General features: G+C 47.1%; 1 protein-coding gene across 3 annotated transcripts in view; it reads right to left on the bottom strand.

The window, feature by feature from the left end:
* RASGRF2 (Ras protein specific guanine nucleotide releasing factor 2) overlaps positions 1–19452 on the bottom strand; it is a 486592-nt gene extending 467140 nt beyond the window's left edge. For all 3 annotated transcript variants that reach the window (XM_040341627.1, XM_040341631.1, XM_040341628.1), the window contains exon 1: positions 18813–19452. In XM_040341627.1, the coding sequence (XP_040197561.1) occupies positions 18813–19088 (276 nt within the window). In that variant the 5' untranslated portion in view covers positions 19089–19452. The remainder of the gene's footprint in view (positions 1–18812) is intronic.
* Between the last annotated feature and the right edge of the window lie 5371 nt (positions 19453–24823).

The following is a 24823-nucleotide window of genomic DNA, read 5'->3' as shown; positions in this document are numbered from 1 at the left end:
GATGCAGCATCAGATCGATGCTGCATCCACCTAGAAAAGTATAATTCAGAAAAATAAAAATCCATACTTCTTTTTTAACTCTAGGGGGTAAGGAATAAGGTATATTGCTTATCTTAGGTCGGATATACATGGTTCAAATGTCGGCCAGTTCAGCAGGAACCGGCTAAGATTCGAACCATTAATGGGCAGGCTGAATGTTCCAAGCTGATCAATCAATCAACTTGGGTACAACCAGCCGCTAATGATATTTACTGTCTTCTCCCCCTTCTTTCCCTCTATAACTCGTATTTCCAAGTGTTTCTGAGTATTTAATGCACCCGGTGCCCTGAAAGGGGCCGGACACATAAATAGGGGGTGGCCGTAGTGGCCATGGATAGATTCATGCTGTGCATAAATCTATCCATTGCATAGATGGGGTGGTGTAACAGCCGCTCCTTGTGCTGGCTGTTTTCTGTATAACAAGCGCTCTGCGCGCCTTCTCTTTGCTGGTAACAGGCGCTTTCAGCGCCGTAATGCATTTCATGCTGAAACGCATACGGCGCTCGTGCGATAAAGTCATCGCCCGGTGCTGTGGTGCGTTCCAGCGTGGAACGCGGAAGTGTGCCGTGGAGTACGGCGGTCTTTTGCATTCAGTGCTGTTGCACTGCACCTGTACATATTTGGCTGCTGCCTATAAAGGCATTCAGGAAACAGATGAACAGGGTTCTATTAGTGTCAGCCGTTCCGGCCACGCTACTATAGAGGCAATATTATGGTCAGCTAGCAACAGACTCTCTGCGTCCACGCTGCCATTGCTCCCCATGCTTCAACACCGCTCCAGGCAACAACTACTACTTTAGTGCTATTGCAGCTACTACAACCTTGAGCCCTTTGCTGATTACCCTACACCACGGAATCCCTAACGTCTACATTGAAGTCTGCAAACAGATAAGTAGCTATTGTATTACTTGTAGTCCTATAAGAAGATCTGCTGCTTGTGTTTCATCTGATACATTTTGTTGTTACTTAAAGCGGTGGTTCACCCTTAGAGGGCACTTTTTCCCCTTAGATTCCTGCTCGTTTTTACTAGGGGAATCGGCTATTTGTTTTAAAATATGAGCATTACTTACCCGTTTACGAGATGCATCCTCTCCGTCGCTTCCGGGTATGGGCTGCGGGAATGGGCGTTCCTTCTTGATTGACAGTCTTCCGAGAGGCTTCCGACGGTCGCATCCATCGCGTCACGATTTTCCGAAAGAAGCCGAACGTCGGTGCGCAGGCGCAGTATAGAGCCGCACCGACGTTCGGCTTCTTTCGGCTACGAGTGACGCGATGGATGCGACCGTCGGAAGCCTCTCGGAAGACTGTCAATCAAGAAGGAACGCCCGCTCCCGAAGACCCATACCCGGAAGCGACGGAAGAAGATGCATCTCGAAAACGGGTAAGTACTGCTCATATTTTAATACAAATAGCCGATTCCCCTAGACCGAACGAGCAGGAATCTAAGGGGAAAAGGGGAAAATTGTAATAAATGGGTGAACTCCCGCTTTAATATGCCTTGTGGATAACAACATACTTATTGGGATATACTGCTGTGTTAAGGGGGTACTAAAGGAAAAAAAAAATTCTTTAAAAAAACAAACATGTTATACTTACCTCCACTGTGCAGTTCGTTTTGCACAGAGTGGCCCCGATCCACGTCTTCTGGGGTCCCTCGGCGGCTGTCTCTGGTCCTCCCCACAAGAACTCACCACATTCATGCGAGAGAGCTCGAATGGTGATGAGTCCTTGCGGGCGCGCTCCCGTGATACAGCGAGCGGCCATAGCTGCTCACTGTATCACTAATCCCTGCGCGTCACTGGATGTGATTGACAGCAGCGCCAGCCAATGGCTGCGCTGCTCTTAATCCATCCGCTCTAGCAAATCAGCGGCCAGGATGAGCAGCGAAGAGGATCTCGGGACCGAGCGCGGGACTTTCGACGGGTCAGGTAAGTAAAGCGGGGGCTGTTTGAGGACTGTTTGCTAAGGAGTACCTTAAAGGGTCAGCTACCCTCAAATTACTTGTGCAATATTCACCTCATATATCCAGTTAATTACCTGAGCTACATTGCCTCTCACATGCAACTACTATTATGCGTGCAATATTCACCTCATAGATGCAACTATAATAACCTGAACTCTATTGCCTCTTATACGCATCTAATAGTTGTCACAACAACTCCTATTTACTATGTGTACTCTCAAAGTACCTAAGCTATAAATTGCTACTCTTATGCAACTATCAGTTGTCGCTACAAGGCATATTTACTACGTGCTGACATAAGTGCTACTTGTATATGGGCTTATGCCCTAAATTTGCGGAACATGTTCAGCTAAAACTTGCTATGCTAAGGGTTGACATATTCTTTGCCTTCTTCCTTATTCGCCTAATGCGCGACGCTATGTAATACTCATAATCACTAGCGTACAGTTGTGCATTGCAATCTTTTAGTACATACTATAATTTTAAATGCTAAGCTCTGGTCGCATGTTGTAATGCATCCATTCTTAGTAGCTCAACGCCTTTCTTTATGTGACAGAGAGATGATGTAGAGATCCCCCAAACTCCTGTTTGCTAGGAGTGACACCTGGTGCCCAATACTGAGTTGTCACAAAAATAAGCGCATTGAATTCCTTGCTAACCGCAGTTGTGGTTCACTCTGTTCACCAGTGCTGTTACAGGTGGATGGGCCGCTCCTGTCTGTTAGATAAGTGCGAAAAATAACTGTCATCCTGCCAGAAGTACAGTGCTGTCCTTTGCACTCTGCAATAGCTGAAAAAAAAGTTAGGTCAACAGAACATCCCTATGATTTAGCCCAGGTTCACACTGGGTGCGATTTCATTCGATTTGAGATGCGATTTCACATGTGAAATCGCATCTCAAATGCCGCCAATTGTCGGCAATGGCGCCGTCCTAATCGGTGCGACGCCGCATCTGCAGCGCTGCACCGATTTCAAAAAGTAGTTCTTGTACTACTTTTTGCGATTTCGGGCCGCGATTTACATAGACATCTGTGCAGAAACCTGCACAGATGTCTCTTAAATCGCGGCCGAAATCGGGACTGCCGGCGGGAGTGAAATCGTGCGAGTTCAGCTGAACTCGCACGGCTTCACTCCCGCAGCCCAGTGTGAACCAGGGCTTAGGCCCCATACTCACGACCAAACATGTTTGCTGAAACTGGCCCGCGGACCAGTTTCAGCATACATGTTTGGTCGTGTGTAGTTACGAGCGTACAGAATTTCACCGTACATTTGCCCGCCGGGCCGTTTTTCAGCAGACATTTATTTCCAAACTTGTTTTAAAACCGTCCGCTCAAATCCTGTCCGAACGGACATGTTTGGTGGTGAGTACACAAAACCAACGTACAAAAACCCCGCGCATGCTCAGACTAAATGAGGCCACGGGAGCGCTCGTTCAGGTAAAACTCACGTTTGTTTGGGATATGGCACATTCGTCAATAGAAAGATTAATTCTAGCAATAGAACACTGAAGCAAAACACACAATAACCAACGCTTGATGCCGTCGTTTTATTCATTCTTCTCTTGCTATAACTAATCAGTTATTTAGCTCATGTTATTTCAACTGAGTTGTTCCATACTGAAAAGTGACATTTGTTAGCTATGATGTAGTAAGATTTTTGCAAACTTTTATTGGCCCGACGTATCATATTTTTAGTGGTCCTCCACATTTCAAATTTTTAGCTTTTAATGTTTAATGGTTATCTTTCCCACTTTCTTTAGGTGTTTATAGTTATGTCACCATTTAGAATATTTTAATAGGAAATAGTTTTGATTTAGCTTTTGTTTGTATATTTAACAGGATTATTTTGAAGGTTGTTTAAATTGTCTACCATGTTGGCACACCAAATGCCCCCCCCCCCCATGAGTTAGTGAATATTTTAGATTAAACATTTTATTTGTTTGTAATGTTTGATGCCTAAAATAATACCCACAGTATTACAAACAATAGGCACGTTTTTCAAATCAACAAAAAGGCTTTTATTTGAGCAAATTATAAAAAGGAACAAAAACAGAATGGCAGCACTTGAACAGCTAGCAAAATACATGCAAACTTGCATTTGAAACATGGTGAAGGATAAACTAGCCAACCTCAGGAAGCACACAAAATAAAATCTGAAGCAGCAGCACATAACCAAAGGAACCCAAGCTGTGGTAGTCCAAACAAGATGCCATTTGTGGGGGATCAAATGGAAGGCAGGGCATCAACGTCTCCTCTTCCTTGCAACCTTCCTTCCAGGCTGCCTTCCAGCGGGTCTTCCCTGGGCCCTTGCAGGTGGGGATGATGTGGCAGCAGGAGTATGATGTTCAGCAAGCCGGGCCGGGTCACATAGCCCAGTGTCTGGGGTCAGCAGCTCCCTCTGCATCCACCAAAGGGCCTGGTTGATGATGCCCTTGGCCAATTGCCTCTGCTCCTCCGTGCCTTTATTGAGGTCATGTGCCACGGAGGCACTGTAGGCCTCAGTGGGGTTGAGGGGGGCCCTCATGATGGCACTCGCCTCCTGAATCATTTTGAGGCTGGCTTCCTCCACTGCCCCCAATTTCTTCTTACGGCCTGGTGGCCTAATATAAAGGGGAGGAGCCTGGCTGGTGGTGCTTGTCCTGGGGAGCTGCTGAACGCCACTGGGCCCGGCCTCCTCCTGGCTGCCACTGACCCCTTCGTCCTGGCTGACAGTGAGGAGAGGATCTGCCACCTCCTGGCTGGTCTCTTCTTCCTGTGTAAAAAAAAGGGACATGTTGTAATATATTTAGGAATATACTCACTCACATTTTCATGCTTGAATCTTATTTTTTGCCTTGAATTTAAACTTGAAAACAGACTCACCCTCTGACCCCTGCAGTTGTCATCCCTGACACCTATTTGTTTGCCCACGATTTTAGATTTTTCCTTCCCAGCTTGTATTTTATTAACCAATATCAAGTCAAGAATCAAACAATAATTAATATTATTACATAACTAGTTATGAAACTACTATACCTCATCATCGTAGAGGCGCAGATCTGCCTCTCTGTCAGCCAGGCCCTCTTCATCTGACTCTGCAGGGCTGTGGTGATCTGGGGAAGTCCCGCTGGGAGGTAGCGTGGAGGAAAGGTTGGGATTCAGACTTGACATTGATGCCCTGCCTTCCAGTTGATCCCGCAAAAATGACATCTGGCTGTAATACCACAGCTTGGGTTCCTTTGGTGGTCTTGCTGCTGCTCCACATCTTAGCTGCTTTTGGTGAGCTTTGTACGCTCTCCTATATGTGCCCCTGAGGTTGGCAAGTTTATCCTTCACCATGTTGGCACTGCATTCTGGCACCCATGTCCTCATGTATGCTGCTAGCTGTTCAAGTGCTGCCGCTCGTATGTCCTTGTTATGATAATGGTCCTGCTTTGAATCCCACAGGATGGGCATTTCCCTAAATTTATCCAGCAAATGCTGGATAATGTCTTGGGTCTGCAGGAGATCCATTGTGAAGTTATGATTTACTTTTTTTTATTCTAGATTGAAAAAATAAAAAGAAACCAAAAACACAATTAAAAAAAGCCTCAGCATTTACATTGATAGAATATGTTGGTTAAAAAGTAGTACCTATATAGAAATACAAACACAGTGTCTCTTGTTTAGAAAATGCTGGCCAGCTCTGCCCCATTGGTTGGTTTTAGCAAACATTTTTTTTATACATGCCGCCCCTTTGGTTACATTGCAGGAAATAATAGAAATGTACAACCATACACAATTATTACAAATGACAGCATTCATCAAGGCACTATTGCATGTGTAGATATCCTGCCCCTCAGCATTGATTACATGAAAGTAACTTCCTAATGACCTCTGTCCAACCAACACAGAACAATACTTGGCCTGATCTGAATACACCCTACATAATTGATAATGAGTCACAGCATTTTTGACCTCTCTATTTTGTGATGTCTACAAAAGCATTTGGGTACGAAAATCACATTCTGGTATCCAAGAGACATAATAGCTTAATAAAACTGTGCAACCAACAGACCAAACCCCCATCCCATTGCTCTACATTTTAGAGCCCGCTGCTGATCCCATGTTTAAATTTCTTACCTGCCTCTCTCACAATCCTCGTTTCTTCCGCTCGCTGAATTAACACGTAACCTACGTAATCACGTCAAGCGCCTTTTATCCACTCCGCGTATGTATGAAACGCCGCCCTTGTCACCTTTGCCATGCCCCTAATCAATTGAAAAAGTAAATATGGCGTTAACTGTGTAGGTTCTGGAATCGCGCGAATATTCTCCGCGTAACCTACGTCAATACGTTGTTGGCATTCGCGACACTCCGCATATGCAAGAATCCCCGCCCTCATCTCCGCCCCTGACGGGACATTTCCTCGTTTCCACGCCCCTAATCTCTGTGGGAAGGAAAGATGGCGATGTCACACGAGCGGGCACGGAGCTCTCATGGCGCAAGTGAAGGGACAGAGGCAGGACCGTCCCGATCCAGGCCTAAAAGATATAAAGCCACTAATATGGCGTTCGAAGAAATGGTGGAGTTGGTTTACATCATGAGGAGGAAGGATTATGATGGTGAATGTGGGCCCTACAAAACACCGAACCGTAGAAAGTCACACATAATGGACAAGGTGGCAAGGAGAATGAGGAGAATGTTTGGTGTCACCAGGTCAAAGGAGCAACTACGGAAGCGTTGGTCCGATTTAAAATTGAGGGAGCCACATCACATGAAGAAGATACTGAAAATTCTGCGTAAAAGTAAGTCCATATTATTTAAGGGGGGGGGGAATGTCTGCAATAATGTGTTGACATGTATTTTTTAACATCTGCCTCCTTGGCCTGCTTGTACTTTTGAACACGTGTAGATACTGTATTGTGTTTATGTCAAATAACAACCTTAAACAAATTTTGTGAAATAGTAAACAAGCGTAATATGACATTGTTTAGCAAAAATGTGACGTTACTCCAGGAACAACACACCTGGACATGGCTGACTGGCCCCAAACTTGGTTTTCCAACATTGTTGAATAGCAAAATCACAGAAATTAAATTGAGTGAATGTGACAGGCAAACAAGATTCATTCTCCAAAATGCAAATAAAGCTGATGTTTTAACATCTGGAAATGCAAAGCACCTGTGTCTCAAAAATCAAAGTATATTTATTTGGAGGGTCGACGAGAATTAATGTTTTGGGGGGACATCCATTTGTGTCACTTCTTAGCAAAAAAGGGGCAGGATCAGAGCTTGGCCTAGAACTACGCCAAAAATGGAGGATTGCTGAAAGAATAAACAACCAAAAATCATCATAAATGTATCGTCTATGCAATGTGTGCGATTTATGATATCCAATATCTGTGTGCTGATGAGTATCCCTTTTGTTTTTTATTATTTCTTATAGGGGAAAGAAGACGCCAGCAATTGGAGGAGGCAGAGAGGGCCAGACACCCGGAAAATCAAACACCTCCACATGTTGAGCAGGAGGAGGCTGGGGAAGGAAGAGAGGAGGATGTGGAAGGAGAAGAGGATGTGGAAGGAGAAGAGGATGTGGAAGGAGAAGAGGATGTGGAAGGAGAAGAGGATGTGGAAGGAGAAGAGGATGTGGAAGGAGAAGAGGAAGGAAGAAAGGAGGAAGGAAGAGAGGAGGAAGAAGTTATTTTGGACTTAGAATTTATATCAGATGAAGGGCAAGTGGCGGAAGAACAATTTGGCGAATTGCAAGAAGGTGGATTGATGGATGAAGGAGGAGTCGAAGATGATGGGGAGGTGGTGGAAGAAGGAGGAGTGATAGAAGATGATGGGGAGGTGGTGGAAGAAGGAGGAGTGATAGAAGATGAAGAAATTGGGGATGTTGAAATTATCAGGCCATCAGGTCAGTGTCACCCCTATATTAATAGGGCCAAACATATGCAGATAGGCTGGAAATTATTTACATATTTTGAATGCCAATTTGTTTCTTTTTAGGGGATGAAGATGGAGTAGCACATTTTTCACGTGCAAGTGCTTCTATAATTGTACAGCAACTAATGGAGTGCAGCACGGAAATGGACATTATGCGGGAAAGGATGCTAGTCATGGAGCAGAATGTGCGAAATGTCATTTCAGAGTGTAGCACGGAAATGGAGAACATGCGACAAAGGATGCTAGTCATCGAACAAAATTACAAAAATATCATTGACATGATGGGCCGTGTCAAAGACTGAACCACAGAAGCCCATCCCCCGCCCACAAAACCCTTTTTAATTTTTGTACTTTATAATACGCCAAAATTTCTAAATGCACACACAGTGTGCCAATATGTGCTATCTGCCATCACAGACTATCTATTGTCTGTGCTTTGTGGGTACAAACCCCTCCTCGATCCTCAAGTAGTTGAGAGGAAGGGTTTGCTCCCACAAAACACAGACATTGATCACCCATGATGTCAGATAGCACATGTGGCCATTTGTCTGTTTAACCAATGACATTTGGCGAGTTTTCACTGAATGTGTGCATTTAGAAATTTTGGCGTGTTCCAGTGTGAAAGCACACCATCCATATGACTGACTGCTGTTCTTTTTTTAAATTTTTGTTTGGTGTTGATCTTTTTTGGTTTGTAAATGTTTCCAGTTTCAGATCACAAAACGAACAAGAAATCTCACCTAAAGAAAGAAGTTAACTAATTATTGTAAAAAAACAAAAAAATTTTGTGTTGTGTTAAAATCTTGTTGAAAAAATTAGACACAAACAAATACAAAGCCAAAAAATTTTTTGTATAAAAAAAATACACAAAAATTTATAAATGTAAATAAATGTCTTCGAAACAAATACCCAAAAAAAAATTAGAAAATAAAAAATAACCCAAAAAATGTCTACATAAATTAGTCTGGGTTATTGGAAACCAAACTAAATAAGAACTTAAATTTTTAACCAAAGTCTAAAAAAATTCTGTTTAGAAGTGTGTATATATATATATATATATATATATATATATATATATATATATATATATATATATATATATATATATATAGATATATAGATATATCTAGATATAGATATATATATATATATATATATATATATATCTAGAGATAGATATATAGGAGACAAGCCCAAAAATTCTTGCGTATAGTTTCAGTGAAATTATTCTTACATTGTGTTTCGATCATTATTATTGCTAATCACTGTCAATAAAGACAAAAAAATAAATAATTAAAAGCCAATATTTTGTATCAAAAATTTGCAGGAAATGGTTTCTGCCTAAAAATACACATTTCTTGTTAAAAAATGACTAAAATAAAAAAAAAAATATGAGACATCAAAAGCAGAAAAATGAGTGGCTTCTTATTTCTAGACTGAATACCCAGTTAGTAGATGAGTGAATAATGTGCAAATGTGGTTAGTTAATACATCTGAGTAAGTAAATTTGGCACTAGAAGTGCACTATTTTTGGAGATAACCTGGAAGACAGAAAAATAGAGAAAAAGCAGTAATGACAAACAACTGTATAAAGTCCAATGGTCTAATTATTTATTAGTTGTGAGAATATTCCTTTCTTTGGGGGCCGAATTAGAAAGAAATATGATCTGGCATAGCAATGGCCCCCCGACCCATGAAGTACTCAACATATTTGTCGCGTACCTCACGAGCAGATTGGGGGGCCAAGCCAGCGCGACCAGTGTCCAGGCCAGGAATGTTCTCTGAGGGTAGTCCTGCCTCAGAGCCCATGGAGGCTAGGTACGTCTGGGAGTGCCTGCGTAGAAAATTGTGCAAAATGCAGCAGGCAAATACAACGGTGTTCAATTTATATTCCGCCAAATGTATCGATGTCAGGAACAGGCGGAACCGGTTGCTGAGGATCCCAAAGGCATTCTCGACTACCCTCCGAGCCCTGGACAACCGAAAATTGAACACACTCCTCTCTAAGGTGAGGGTCCTCTGGGGAAAAGGCCGCATTAGGTGAGGTCCAAGGCCGAAAGCCTCGTCCGCTAGGAACACAAACGGAAGTCCTTCCACATTATCTTCATCTGGTGGCAATGCCAGACCACCAGTTTGGAGACGATCATAGAAATCAGTCCGTGCGAACACTCCCCCATCTGACATCCGGCCGTTCTTCCCCACGTCCACATATAGAAACTCATACTGTGCCGACACCACCGCCATTAACACGATACTATGATAACCCTTGTAATTATAATAGTAGGACCCCGAGTGGGGTGGGGGCACAATGCGGACGTGTTTCCCATCTATTGCTCCACCGCAGTTAGGAAAATCCCACCGCTCGGCAAATTGGGAAGCCACAGACTGCCATTCCTGTGGTGTGGAGGGTAGCTGTGGGGACAAACAAAAAAAGAGATTTAGTACTTTGGCACATAAACATTGCAAACATAATCCTACAAGCATCCTTGTGCAACTTTACATTTTTAAAATAGCATTTGCAAATTATGAAGGGAGAATTTCGGGGCACAAATAGATAGGCCCACTTAATTAATAAGAGACTCCACAGCCCTCTGATGGGGACAAAAACACTTTGAAGGGGGGGTGGGGGGTGTTTAAACTGTTTTTAGAAAACAAAAAAATAAATAAAAAAGTGGCATGGTGGGGGTTGGCCCGAAGATAGCATGCTGGACAGGTTAATATTGGGTAAGATCAAAATATGCAGGTAGGCCAAAATAAAAAGAACATGTAAAAGCTGATATCAACATGCATAGTGAGAAAAGGGAACGTTAGTTAAACACACAGCATATCTGGGAAATAAAATAAAAAGTTAGTTTGCCACATTATTAAAGACACATTGTGAGGTTAAAATGAGGAAACTTACCTTCATATACTCCTCGTGCATAACTTTAATGATGGCAGCACACGTGTCCGGTATGATGACCCCAAGCGCCTGCGGAGAGATGCCTGTCGAGAACTTGAGGTCCTGCAGGCTCCTCCCAGTCGCCAGGTACCGCAACGTGGCAATAAGCCTCTGCTCGGCCGTGATGGCTTGGCGCATCACAGTGTCCTGCCTCGTGATATAGGGGGACAGAAGTTCCAGCAGACTGTTGAATACGGGGTCCGTCATGCGGAGAAAATTCCTATAGTCATTAGGATTATTCTCCTGGAGTTCCCTAAGCAGAGGCATATGTGAGAACTGGTCACGCTGGCGCAACCAATTCTTGGTCCAGAAACGCCTCCGCCCCCTGTTTCTGGCCAAAGTACTGGAATAATGAACATATCCAGCAGCCATCCCATAAACAGCACCAACTCGCGAAAATTTACGCTGCTGCTCCATCATGGCTTCAAACCGGCCGGCTGGTCAGTCAAGAACACACTCCAACAGAAAGCACAATCAAATCCAGCGGTACCTGCAAAGAACGCACGACACACAGATACGAACGCACAGTACGAATCTGCTAAGCAGAACGAACTGCACGCCTGTACCCGAATGCCAACTACGTACCCACAAGCACACGCACTGAACGAGAAAATACTACCTGCTAAAGCCTGGAGACCGAGAAGCGCGAATCAGCTCTAACCAAACCTTCACTAACACGAGCAAAGCCGTAACTAGCAAAAGCGGAACAGAGGGCGTCGCCATTGACTTTGGCCTTTCCCTTTATAGTGACGTCAAACGTGGATTACGTGCACGCGTTCAGGTCCGCAGGGAAATATCGTCCGCTGGTGTGTACAAGCCAGCGGGCCAAATGGAAAAACAGCCTTGTACGCCGGAAACAGCCCGTCGGACATTTCGAGCGAACATGTTTGGTCGTGAGTACTCGGCCTTAGAGTAATGAAAAGTGGAGTTGTTCTGTAGTCCTAACACTAATGTTTTCTATAAGGTTGACAATGCTGCTCCAAAGATAGAGTATAGTGTGTGATCGTAGTCACCCTAGGTGTGTTGCTGGCTGGATGACCAGGTAAAAATAAAAGAAAAAAGCCTTGAAAATAAAACTAATGCAACCACCACACCTAAGGACAGGTAAGATACAAAGTACTACATTTTGTTTTTTGAGTTCAAATACACATTAAAGGGGTTCGTGTTTTTTCACCTTAATGCATCCTATGCATTAAGGTGTAAAAACACCTGGCAATCACGCCCCCCCCCCCCCCCCCATTTTACTTACCTGAGCCGGTTCACCTGCTTGGCCCGTCCCCGGTGTCTTCTTCTCCACGGAGTCTCTGCATTGATTGGATAGATTTTTAGCAGCGCAGCCATTGGCTCCCGCTGCTGTCAATCAAATCCAATGACATGCCTGCAAGGGGGTGGGACCGAGTCATACACTCTGGGCCATATTCTCTCTAAATATCCGCCTGCTTCGCTTAGGGCACTTACACTCCGCTGTCCCAACTTACTGGAGCAGGTGTTGTATTCCCCAACCACTTGCTCCATAAGTTGGGACAGCGGAGTGTAAGTGTCCCGGCGTAGCCTGGCGGATCTCCAAGGGGGCGGCTTCTATTCAAATGAAGCGCGCCCCCGATGCAAAAGAACTGGGCATGCGCCGGGCTGCAAAAAGCCCAGTGCGCATGCTCCAGTTCTCGGCGGAAAACGTCAATGACGCCGACGTGTGCGTCATTGACGTAAAGTCGTATTCAAGAACGACTTACGTAAACGACGTATCCGACGAAAAAACACGACGGGGATCCGACGCCATCCGTAACATGGCCTACGCGAGACTTGCGGAAACTTACCCCTCATATAGCAGGGGTAAGTTTCCGCTTACGCAAACGACGTTAGCGACGGTTACGCGACGCGAACTCGTTCGTGAATCGGCGTAGAAGGATCATTTGCATATGCAAATGACTCCTTCATGTAAATGCCATCTAGCGGCGGCCGGCGTCATTGCATTTAAGATCCGCCAGTGTAAGTGACTTACAGATGGCGGATCTTAAGTGTATCTATGCAAAAATGATTCTGAGAATCAGGAGCATAGATACACGGGTCAAAAAAGGGAGTTACGATGGAGTATCCTGAGTTACTCCATCGTAACTTTACTCAGAATATGGCCCTCTGTGTTTATGGACGCAGTGTATGAGATAGGAGCGTGACCGCAAGGTAACCCCCTCGGGAGAGAGCTTCCCAGTGGGGGTTATCTATTGCGGGGAGGAGCCGCTGTGGGACCCCAGAACAGGAGGATCCGGGCCACTCTGTGCAAAATGTACTGCACAGTGGAGGTAAGTATGACATGTTGGTTATTTTTTTTTAAAATTAACCTTTACAATCCCTTTAATTGAGATGAAAGTCCAATCACTAAAATGTCAGGAAATGTAATTAAAAAAATTATAAAAAATGTTTAAATCTACAGCTGTCCTTAAAATACCCGGTAATCCTTCCATGAAGATCGTTGTTTAGACTAATAAAGTAATTATTAGTAATAAACTCACATGCTAATTGAATACAGTGTTGTCCTGCATTATGCCACACATTGCGTCTGGGCCTCCATTTTTGTTCCTTCCATCATTGCGGGATAAGCGGTCACTTACGGGTTCTTGCAGCCGGCCCCTGATGACAAGTCTTTCCCCATCTACTGTATGGAAGCCGATAGCTCCTTGGATATCTACACCAGACATCCCAGGAGGCTGCTGGAACAGGACTGATGTCATTATTGTTTAGGTGAGAATGGTGACAGGTGGCGAGGAGGAAGGAATAAAAAAAAAAAAACATAAAAAAAAGTGTTGGCATTTCAAGTTTGTGGAGGGGAGAGGTTGTGATGAAGCAAAATGTTTTTTTTTTGCTTTGAAGATCCACTTTAATGCTGTGAAATATTCCTTAGTTATAAGAGCATAGTGTACTAAACATACCTAAATGTCATAATAAACAAAGTGCTAAGAAATAACTCTTCTGATTGTATGCCAACAACAAGCATCCGCTAGCAGTAAGTGCATCTCCCACACACAGGATGCTTGCATCGTATGCAGATCTCAAGGCTTGTTCGTATCCGCAAAGATCTTCCACTGTCATGTTCCCTAACCATTCACAGCTTTTAGTTCCTCTTTAATATTCAAAATATCAGAAAGGAACACGCTTTCCGAACTCAAACCTAACAAGACGACCCTTGTATCAGACTGGATGATTGAGGTGAAATGTTACAATGGAAATTCTGGGGTAACTTTGTATCATCTTCTCATTTGAGTAAAGCTCTCCATGTGCTCAGTATGAGGAGCCAAGCAAAGCATGAACAAAGTGCTTCTCTCTGCAAGACACGGCATGGGAGACTGCAATTATATTCCACAGCAGAGCTGTGATTGCAATCACTTCTCCTATAGATACACGTTATTTCATTCACAGGAAGCAGAAAGGTTAAGGAGAATCTGTGACCACAATGAAGTTCTAAAAAAGACAGAGCACCTGCACATCTTCACTGTACTCACTACATTCCAGAATGCCAGCTTCATGGGAGTAAGCTCTGCCAACCTCTTCCCACCTCCTGAGACCCATTATTGGTTAGTAATGACATTCATAACAGTGATGGGACAATAGTATGGCACAGGGAGAAGTAGGCGCATAAGACAGTCGGCACAGGAGGCAATGGGCACAGGAGGCAATGGGCATTGGAGGCAGGGTGCATAAGAGTTAGCAGGCACAGGAGACACTGGGCATAGGAGTCAGTAGCCACAGGAAGCAGTGGGCACAACAGTCAGCAGGCACAGGAGACAGTGGGCAGAGAAGGCAGCAGGCATAAGAGATACTGTAGTAGGCACAGGACACAGTGGGAAAATAAGGTGTCAGAGGCACAGGAGGCAGCAGGTGCAGGAGACATTGGGCACAGGAGGCAGTGATCGCAGGTGGTAGGGTGCATAAGAGTTAGCAGGCACAGGAGACACTGGGCATAGGAGTCAGAAGCCACAGGAAGCAGTGTGCACAACAGTCAGCAGGCACAGGAGACAGTGGGCAGAGAAGGCAGCAGGCATAGGAGATAGTAGGCACAGGACACAGTAGGAAAATAAGGCAATGGTCAGAAGAGGCAGTGGGCCCAGAAAACAGTGGGCATAGAAGGCAGTGGGCACAGGAGACAGCGAGCAATTAAGACAGTGGACACAGAAGGCAGCAGACACAGAGGAAAGTGGGCACAGAAGGCAGCGGACACAGGAGAATGTGGGCACAGAAGGCAGAGGACATAGGAGACAGTGGGCACAGAAGTCAGCGGACACAGGAGACAGTGGGCACAGAAGGCAGCGGACACAGGGGACAGTGGGCACAGAAGGCAGCGGACACAGGAGACAGTGGGCAAGAAGGCAGAGGACACAGGAGACAGTGGGCACAGAAGTCAGCGGACACAGGAGACAGTGAGCACAGAAGGTAGCAGATACAGGGGACAGTGCGCACAGAAGGCATCGGACACAGGAGACAGTGGGCACAGAAGGCAGCGGACACAGGAGACAATGGCCAAGAAGGTAGAGGACACAACAAACAGTGGGCACAGGAGAATGCGGATACAGGAGACAGTGGGCACAGAAGGCAGTGGCCACAGCAGACAGTGGGCACATAAGACAGCGGACACAGAAGGCAGCGGACACAGGAGACAGAGGGCACAGAAGGCAGGTGGCACAGTGGACACAGCTGTCAATGGGTACAGGAGACAGTGGGCACAGAAGGCAGTGGGCACAGGAGACAGTGGCCACAGAATGCAGCGTGCACAGAAGGCAGTGGCCCCAGAAGACAGCAGGCACAGCTGGCAAGTATAGAAGTTGGCTGTTATATCAGAGCACCCCAGTAGTCAGGGGTCACCAATACTAAAAGGAATGAAAGCTCACATGCGGGCAGCTGAAATACACTGTTGAGTGTCATTTTGACAAATTGTTTAATATTTGCAAATCCAGCCAAACTGGATGACAAATAAAATATGCATGTAATATCCACAAGTGTTCCTGAGCCATTTGGAGATTCTCCTATAGGGAAAAAGACTACTGGCCAGGTGGGAGTTGTTCACTCAGTTTCAGATTGTTCCCCCAAGATATGAGAGACAACTGGCATAAACTCTCCTGAATAATAAAATACGAAATATTTATGAATCAGGAAAATGATCATTTGTCAGATCCATCGGCACCTGAAGGGTAATCACAGACTGAGAAGCCCATCAGATGTGCAGGCATGATCTCCCCTTCTTCCTTTCTGCATATTTTTACATAAACATGCATGCTTGGATCGCCACGCACACCTTCACAGGACTGGAGCACAGCTGGACACCCCGGGCAACACAAGCGCACAAGATAATCACACACCTCTGACTGCCATGTCCCTTGACACCCATCAGCCGGAGATGTTTGCTGCTACATGAAGACCTGATCATGTTTACTGTCACCTATACATTATATACATCATATTATACATCCTATACATTATATACACCATATTATACATCCTATACATTATATACATCATATTATACATCCTATACATTATATACATCATATTATACATCCTATACATTATATACATCATATTATACATCATATACACAACTAAGCAATAGTAATTACCCCGAGTATCTAATATCAATGGACTGATACTCCTTCATGTAGTTGTATAACAATACAGACCACACACAGTATATATATAATATATATACAGAGGTCTCCAATAAGGTGGAGAAGTGACATGGGTTCAAAGACATTTTCCTAATTCTTTAATCCTGCAAACTCTTAACCTGTATATGAGGAACACATCAGAGGAAAGGTTTTGGGGGTCCCACTTCTCCCCAAGTCCTTTGTCACCATCAAGCGTACCTTCCCTTTCTTAAGTCCTCAGTCCTTTTCTTAGTCCCTATTTTACATCCTTAGTCCTTTTCTCAAGTCCCCAGTGCCTTTCTCAAGTCATTAGTCCCTTTCTCAAGGACCCAGTCCCTTTCTTAGTACCTATTTTACATCCTTATTCCTCTTCTCAAGTCCTCAATCCCTTTTTCAGTCCCTATTTTACATTCTTAGTCCCTTTCTCAAGTCATTAGTCCTTTTCTTAAGTCATCAGTCCCCTTCTCAAGTCTGCAGTCCCTTTCTTAAGTTATCAGTCCGTTTTGCAAGTCTTCAGTCCCTTTCATAAATCAGCAGTCCCTTTCTCAAGTCCTCAGACCATTTCTCAAGTCCTCAGTCCCTTTTTTCAAGTCATAAGACCCTGTCTCGAGATCTCAGTCTCTTTCTCAAATCCTCAGTCCCTTTCTTAAATCCTCAATATCTATTTCAAGTCCTCATCCTTTTTGAGTGTCCCTACCCTTTCTCAAGTCCTCATCCTCTTTGAGTGTCCCTACCCTTTCTCAAGTCCTTATCCTCTTTGAGTGTCCCTACCCTTTCTCATGTCCTCATCCCCTTTGAGTGTCCCTACCGTTTGTCAGGTCCTCATCCCCTTTGCGTGTCCCTACCCTTTGTCAGGTCCTAATCCCCTTTGAGTGTCCCTACCCTTTCTCATGTCCTCATCCCCTTTGAGTGTCCCTACCCTTTCTCACGTCCTCATCCCCTTTGTGTCCCTACCCTTTGTCATGTCCTCATCCCCTTTGTGTCCCTACCCTTTGTCAGGTCCTCATCCCCTTTGCGTGTCCCTACCCTTTGTCATGTCCTCATCCCCTTTGAGTGTCCCTACCCTTTCTCATGTCCTCATCCCCTTTGAGTGTCCCTACCCTTTCTCATGTCCTCATCCCCTTTGAGTGTCCCTACCCTTTCTCATGTCCTCATCCCCTTTGCGTGTCCCTACCCTTTCTCATGTCCTCATCCCCTTTGCGTGTCCCTACCCTTTGTCAGGTCCTCATCCCCTTTGCGTGTCCCTACCCTTTCTCAGGTCCTCATCCCCTTTGCGTGTCCCTACCCTTTGTCAGGTCCTCATCCCCTTTGCGTGTCCCTACCCTTTCTCACGTCCTCATCCCCTTTGCGTGTCCCTACCCTTTCTCAGGTCCTCATCCCCTTTGCGTGTCCCTACCCTTTCTCACGTCCTCATCCCCTTTGCGTGTTGCTACTCTTTCTCACGTCCTCATCCCCTATGCGTGTCCCTACCCTTTGTCAGGTCCTCATCCCCTTTGCGTGTCCCTACCCTTTCTCACGTCCTCATCCCCTTTGCGTGTTGCTACTCTTTCTCACGTCCTCATCCCCTATGCGTGTCCCTACCCTTTGTCAGGTCCTCATCCCCTTTGCGTGTCCCTACCCTTTCTCACGTCCTCATCCCCTTTGCGTGTTGCTACTCTTTCTCACGTCCTCATCCCCTATGCGTGTCCCTACCCTTTGTCAGGTCCTCATCCCCTTTGCGTGTCCCTACCCTTTCTCACGTCCTCATCCCCTTTGCGTGTCCCTACTCTTTCTCACGTCCTCATCCCCTATGCGTGTCCCTACCCTTTCTCAAGTCCCGACACCTGAACCCATGATTCTGGATTGAAGAAATTGCATTTTGAACTGGTGCCGCATGTCTACTTTACTGTATAATTATTGGCTGTAATTTTCAGCCCATTAGCTGTGTTATGCATGGATGGTACAATTAGCAACGCGTGTCTGACAAAGTAAAATTATATATATATACACACACACAGGTATACAGACAGAACAGTAGGTTAGTGGTTGGCACTTGTGCCTCGCTGCACTTGGTTTGAATCTGGGCCATCTATTGGCATGGAGTTTGCATGTTCTCCCCAAGTGGGTATCCTCCAGGTACTCCAAAGTCACAGTGGTAAGTGATTGGTGGGGTCCTATATGATAGTAGGGGTCAGTGTAGAATGTAATCAGCCATGCACACTGCCAGTATGTACACACAGGGGACAATTCACCTACCTGTGTTTGGAGAGTGAGAGGAACCCACAGGGAGAACATACAAACTCCATGCACCTAGTGTATAAATAGGGGTAGACATTGGTGGGGTGGGGTGGTGTACCTGCTTCTCCATGCTCTCCTTGCCCCCGCTGCCCACTATGGGTGGGGGGACCCTCTCGCAGCTGGCACCCTCCAGCATGTAGAGTCCGGAGGGTCGGGCGCTCTGCTCGCCCTCGAAGCAGAAGAGGACATTCTGGAAGAGGGCGAACCACTTGTCGTGCCACCTGTTGGTCTCAGCCGCCTTCTTGCCGACTTGCCCCCTCTTGGTGCCCTCCTTGCGGGCCAGGAGAGACAGGTACAGAGCGTGACCCTCGTTACACCGCACACTCTTCTGCATGATCCCGAGCCTCAGGACATCGCGATTCCCGAGCAACGGCACTCCGCACCATCCGTCCCCAAGTGGCCCCTGGCTGCAGGTGTGTGGCCCCTGAGTCTCCTGCCGCTGCGCTGTCACTCCGTCTTCTGTCTACCAACTCCGCTCTTCTACCCACGTGCAGCAACTTCCTCCCACCCGTGTACAACTGTACACTGCACGGCCGCGGAGCGCAGACTGAGCGCCCACCCTGAGGGGAGAAGACCGGAGGGGGGAGTCACGTGACCCGCACTCTAATCCGCTTTCCCAGAGAGGAGCGCACCGCCCGGCTACTCTCTGTATACCGTCCGCATCTCTGTCATTACGCATCTCATCCCTCCGCAACTGTATACTGTCATCCCTCTGCACTGTGTATACCGTCCGCATCTCTGTCATTACGCATCTCATCCCTCTGCACTGTGTATACTACTGTCATCCCTCCGCAACTGTATACTGGCATCTGTGTATACTGTATTCATCTCATCCCTCCGCACTGTGTATACTGTCATCTGTGTATACTGTATTCATCTCATCCCTCCGCAACTGTATACTGTCATCTCTGTGTATACTCTCTGCATCTCATCCCTCCGCACTGTGTATACTGTCTGCATCTCATCCCTCCGCACTGTGTATACTGTCTGCATCTCATCCCTCCGCACTGTGTATACTGTCTGCATCTCATCCCTCCGCACTGTGTATACTGTCTGCATCTCATCCCTCCGCACTGTGTATACTGTCTGCATCTCATCCCTCCGCACTGTGTATACTGTCTGCATCTCATCCCTCCGCACTGTGTATACTGTCATCTCTGTGTATACTGTCTGCATCTCATCCCTCCGCACTGTGTATACTGTCATCTCTGTGTATACTGTCTGCATCTCATCCCTCCGCACTGTGTATACTGTCATCTGTGTATACTGTCTGCATCTCATCCCTCCGCACTGTGTATACTGTCATCTCTGTGTATACTGTCTGCATCTCATCCCTCCGCACTGTGTATACTGTCATCTGTGTATACTGTCTGCATCTCATCCCTCCGCACTGTGTATACTGTCATCTCTGTGTATACTGTCTGCATCTCATCCCTCCGCACTGTGTATACTGTCATCTCTGTGTATACTGTCTGCATCTCATCCCTCCGCACTGTGTATACTGTCATCTCTGTGTATACTGTCTGCATCTCATCCCTCCGCACTGTGTATACTGTCATCTGTGTATACTGTCTGCATCTCATCCCTCCGCACTGTGTATACTGTCATCTGTGTATACTGTCTGCATCTCATCCCTCCGCACTGTGTATACTGTCTGCATCTCATCCCTCCGCAACTGTATACTGTCATCTCTGTGTATACTCTCTGCATCTCATCCCTCCGCACTGTGTATACTGTCATCTGTGTATACTGTCTGCATCTCATCCCTCCGCACTGTGTATACTGTCATCTCTGTGTATACTGTATTCATCTCATCCCTCCGCATTGTGTATACTGTCATCTCTGTGTATACTGTATTCATCTCATCCCTCCGCACTGTGTATACTGTCATCTGTGTATACAGTCGTCCCTCTGCACTGTATACTGTCATTAACTGCACTGTATACTGTCCACATCTCATCCCTCTGCACTGTGTGCTCTGCTGGGGGTCATCAGCCCGCACTGTGTCTGCATTTCTGGGGGTCACCGGTCATTACTGCCAGGTGTCATAGGTCCGCACTGCCAGGTGTCATAGGTCCGCACTGCCAGGTGTCATGGGTCCGCACTGACCAGGTGTCATGGGTCCACACTGACCAGGTGTCATGGGTCCGCACTGACCAGGTGTCATGGGTCCGCACTGACCAGGTGTCATGGGTCCACAATGACCAGGTGCCATAGGTCCGCACTGCCAGGTGCCATAGGTCCGCACTGACCAGGTGCCATAGGTCCGCACTGACCAGGTGTCATAGGTCCGCACTGACCAGGTGTCATAGGTCCGCACTGACCAGGTGTCATAGGTCCGCACTGCCAGGTGCCATAGGTCCGCACTGTCAGGTGCCATAGGTCCGCACTGCCAGGTGTCATAGGTCCGCACTGCCAGGTGCCATAGGTCCGCACTGCCAGGTGCCATAGGTCCGCACTGCCAGGTGCCATAGGTCCGCACTGCCAGGTGCCATAGGTCCGCACTGCCAGGTGTCATAGGTCCGCACTGACCAGGTGTCATAGGTCCGCACTGCCAGGTGTCATAGGTCCGCACTGCCAGGTGTCATAGGTCCGCACTGCCAGGTGTCATAGGTCCGCACTGCCAGGTGTCATAGGTCCGCACTGCCAGGTGTCATAGGTCCGCACTGCCAGGTGCCATAGGTCCGCACTGCCAGGTGCCATAGGTCCGCACTGACCAGGTGCCATAGGTCCGCACTGACCAGGTGCCATAGGTCCGCACTGACCAGGTGCCATAGGTCCGCACTGACCAGGTGCCATAGGTCCGCACTGACCAGGTGTCATAGGTCCGCACTGACCAGGTGTCATAGGTCCGCACTGACCAGGTGTCATAGGTCCGCACTGACCAGGTGTCATAGGTCCGCACTGACCAGGTGTCATAGGTCCGCACTGACCAGGTGTCATAGGTCCGCACTGACCAGGTGTCATAGGTCCGCACTGACCAGGTGTCATAGGTCCGCACTGACCTGGTGTCATAGGTCCGCACTGACCAGGTGTCATAGGTCCGCACTGACCAGGTGTCATAGGTCCGCACTGACCAGGTGTCATAGGTCCGCACTGACCAGGTGTCATAGGTCCGCACTGACCAAGTGTCATAGGTCCGCGCTACCAAGTGTCATAGGTCCGCGCTGCCAGGTGTCATAGGTCCGCACTGACCAGGTGTCATAGGTCCGCACTGTCAGGTGCCATAGGTCCGCACTGACCAGGTGTCATAGGTCCGCACTGTCCAGGTGTCATAGGTCCGCACTGACCAGGTGTCATAGGTCCGCACTGCCAGGTGCCATAGGTCCGCACTGTCAGGTGCCATAGGTCCGCACTGCCAGGTGCCATAGGTCCGCACTGACCAGGTGCCATAGGTCCGCACTGACCAGGTGCCATAGGTCCGCACTGACCAGGTGTCATAGGTCCGCACTGACCAGGTGTCATAGGTCCGCACTGACCAGGTGTCATAGGTCCGCACTGACCAGGTGTCATAGGTCCGCACTGCCAGGTGCCATAGGTCCGCACTGTCAGGTGCCATAGGTCCGCACTGCCAGGTGCCATAGGTCCGCACTGCCAGGTGTCATAGGTCCGCACTGACCAGGTGTCATAGGTCCGCACTGCCAGGTGTCATAGGTCCGCACTGCCAGGTGTCATAGGTCCGCACTGACCAGGTGTCATAGGTCCGCACTGCCAGGTGCCATAGGTCCGCACTGTCAGGTGCCATAGGTCCGCACTGCCAGGTGCCATAGGTCCGCACTGCCAGGTGTCATAGGTCCGCACTGACCAGGTGTCATAGGTCCGCACTGCCAGGTGTCATAGGTCCGCACTGCCAGGTGCCATAGGTCCGCACTGCCAGGTGCCATAGGTCCGCACTGACCAGGTGCCATAGGTCCGCACTGACCAGGTGCCATAGGTCCGCACTGACCAGGTGCCATAGGTCCGCACTGACCAGGTGTCATAGGTCCGCACTGACCAGGTGTCATAGGTCCGCACTGACCAGGTGTCATAGGTCCGCACTGACCAGGTGTCATAGGTCCGCACTGACCAGGTGTCATAGGTCCGCACTGACCAGGTGTCATAGGTCCGCACTGACCAGGTGTCATAGGTCCGCACTGACCAGGTGTCATAGGTCCGCACTGACCTGGTGTCATAGGTCCGCACTGACCAGGTGTCATAGGTCCGCACTGACCAGGTGTCATAGGTCCGCACTGACCAGGTGTCATAGGTCCGCACTGACCAGGTGTCATAGGTCCGCACTGACCAAGTGTCATAGGTCCGCGCTACCAAGTGTCATAGGTCCGCGCTGCCAGGTGTCATAGGTCCGCACTGACCAGGTGTCATAGGTCCGCACTGTCAGGTGCCATAGGTCCGCACTGACCAGGTGTCATAGGTCCGCACTGACCAGGTGTCATAGGTCCGCACTGACCAAGTGTCATAGGTCCGCGCTACCAAGTGTCATAGGTCCGCGCTGCCAGGTGTCATAGGTCCGCGCTGACCAGGTGTCATAGGTCCGCACTGTCAGGTGCCATAGGTCCGCACTGACCAGGTGTCATAGGTCCGCACTGACCAGGTGTCATAGGTCCGCACTGACCAGTGTTATCATTCTGCACTGCTGAGGGTCATCTCTGTGCACTGCCTGGTGTTGTCAGTCTGCATTGTGGGCTATCATCAGTCAACACTGCATGGTGTCAACGAGGTACACTGCTGGCTGTCATCAGTCTACATTAGTCTGCACTTCTGAGGGTCATCAATCTACTCTGCTGGGGGTCACTGAACATCACTACTGGGGGTCATCAATATACTCTGCTGGGGGTCACTGAACATCACTACTGGGGGCCATCAATCTACTCTGCTGGGGGTCACTGAACATCACTATTGGGGGTCATCAGTCTACTCTGCTGGGGGTCACTGAACATCACTATTGGGGGTCATCAGTCTGTAGAAGAATACATATCAGCCTAAACTGAAGAAAAACATTTTTTTATATATATTTGTGGGGCATATTTATTGTAGCAAAAAGTAAAAAATATCGTTTTTTTTCAAAGAATTTTTGGTTTATAGCGCAATAAAAAAAAACGCAGGTTTGGTGATCAAATACCACCAAAAGAAAGCTCCATTTGTGGGGAAAAAAAGGACGTCAATTTTGTTTGGGTGCAACGTCGCACAACCGCGCAATTGTCAGTTAAAGCGACGCAGGGCCGAATCGTAAAAAGTGCTCTGGTCAGGAAGGGGGTAAATTTTCAGGGCTGAAGTGGTTAAAAAGAGTAAACACAGTTTCTTGATGATAAATGGCTTCAGCCAAACACTAACCATGAGTGAAAGTTTTTGGGTTATCCTTCATATTCTCTGAAAAATGGCCAAGAAATCATAAATTCTGCCAGGATATGTAAACTTATCAGCACAACTGTGTGTATATATCTATATATATATATATATATATATATACACACACACACACCACAAGCAGTCTTTATATAAATGTTATTTTAAACTTTTTATCTGTACTTGTAGAACTAGGCCAGAGAGTAGACAAAGTGGTATTTGATGGTTTTAATTTTAAATGTACCTTGGTGTCCTTCACTAAGGTCTGTACTTTGGAAATTGTCTACCACAGCGTTGGTCCATTCCTTTTCCTTAGCACCACTGTACTGCCTATAAGAGGAATAAAGTAGAACAGCTAATGGCCATTGATGAAGGGGTGGGGGGCTTGGGTGGCCATCGGGGTTTGCTGGCTGGTATTGGGGGGGCTGCTGGTATGGGAGAGACCTGTCATCCGCACTGCCCATCATATCACTTCATAGTGCGCAACCCCGGCTCAGCCTTATGACCACTGCACTGCTAAAAGGCAGCCAATGGCTGTGTAGCAATGCCGGTTTCTGAAATTCCAGCCAATGAGGCTATAGCAATGTGGCAGACAGATCGGACACTTTTGACAAATTTTTGGGACCATTGACAATTTTACACCTATTAGTGCTATAAAAATGCACTGATAACTGTAAAAATATCACTGGCAGGAAAGGGGTTAACACTAGGGGGCGATCAAGGGGT

Source organism: Rana temporaria, chromosome 1, assembly GCF_905171775.1.
Source record: "Rana temporaria chromosome 1, aRanTem1.1, whole genome shotgun sequence".
NCBI classification, from domain to species: Eukaryota; Metazoa; Chordata; class Amphibia; order Anura; family Ranidae; genus Rana; species Rana temporaria.
This window is presented reverse-complemented; position numbering and strand designations above follow the sequence as displayed.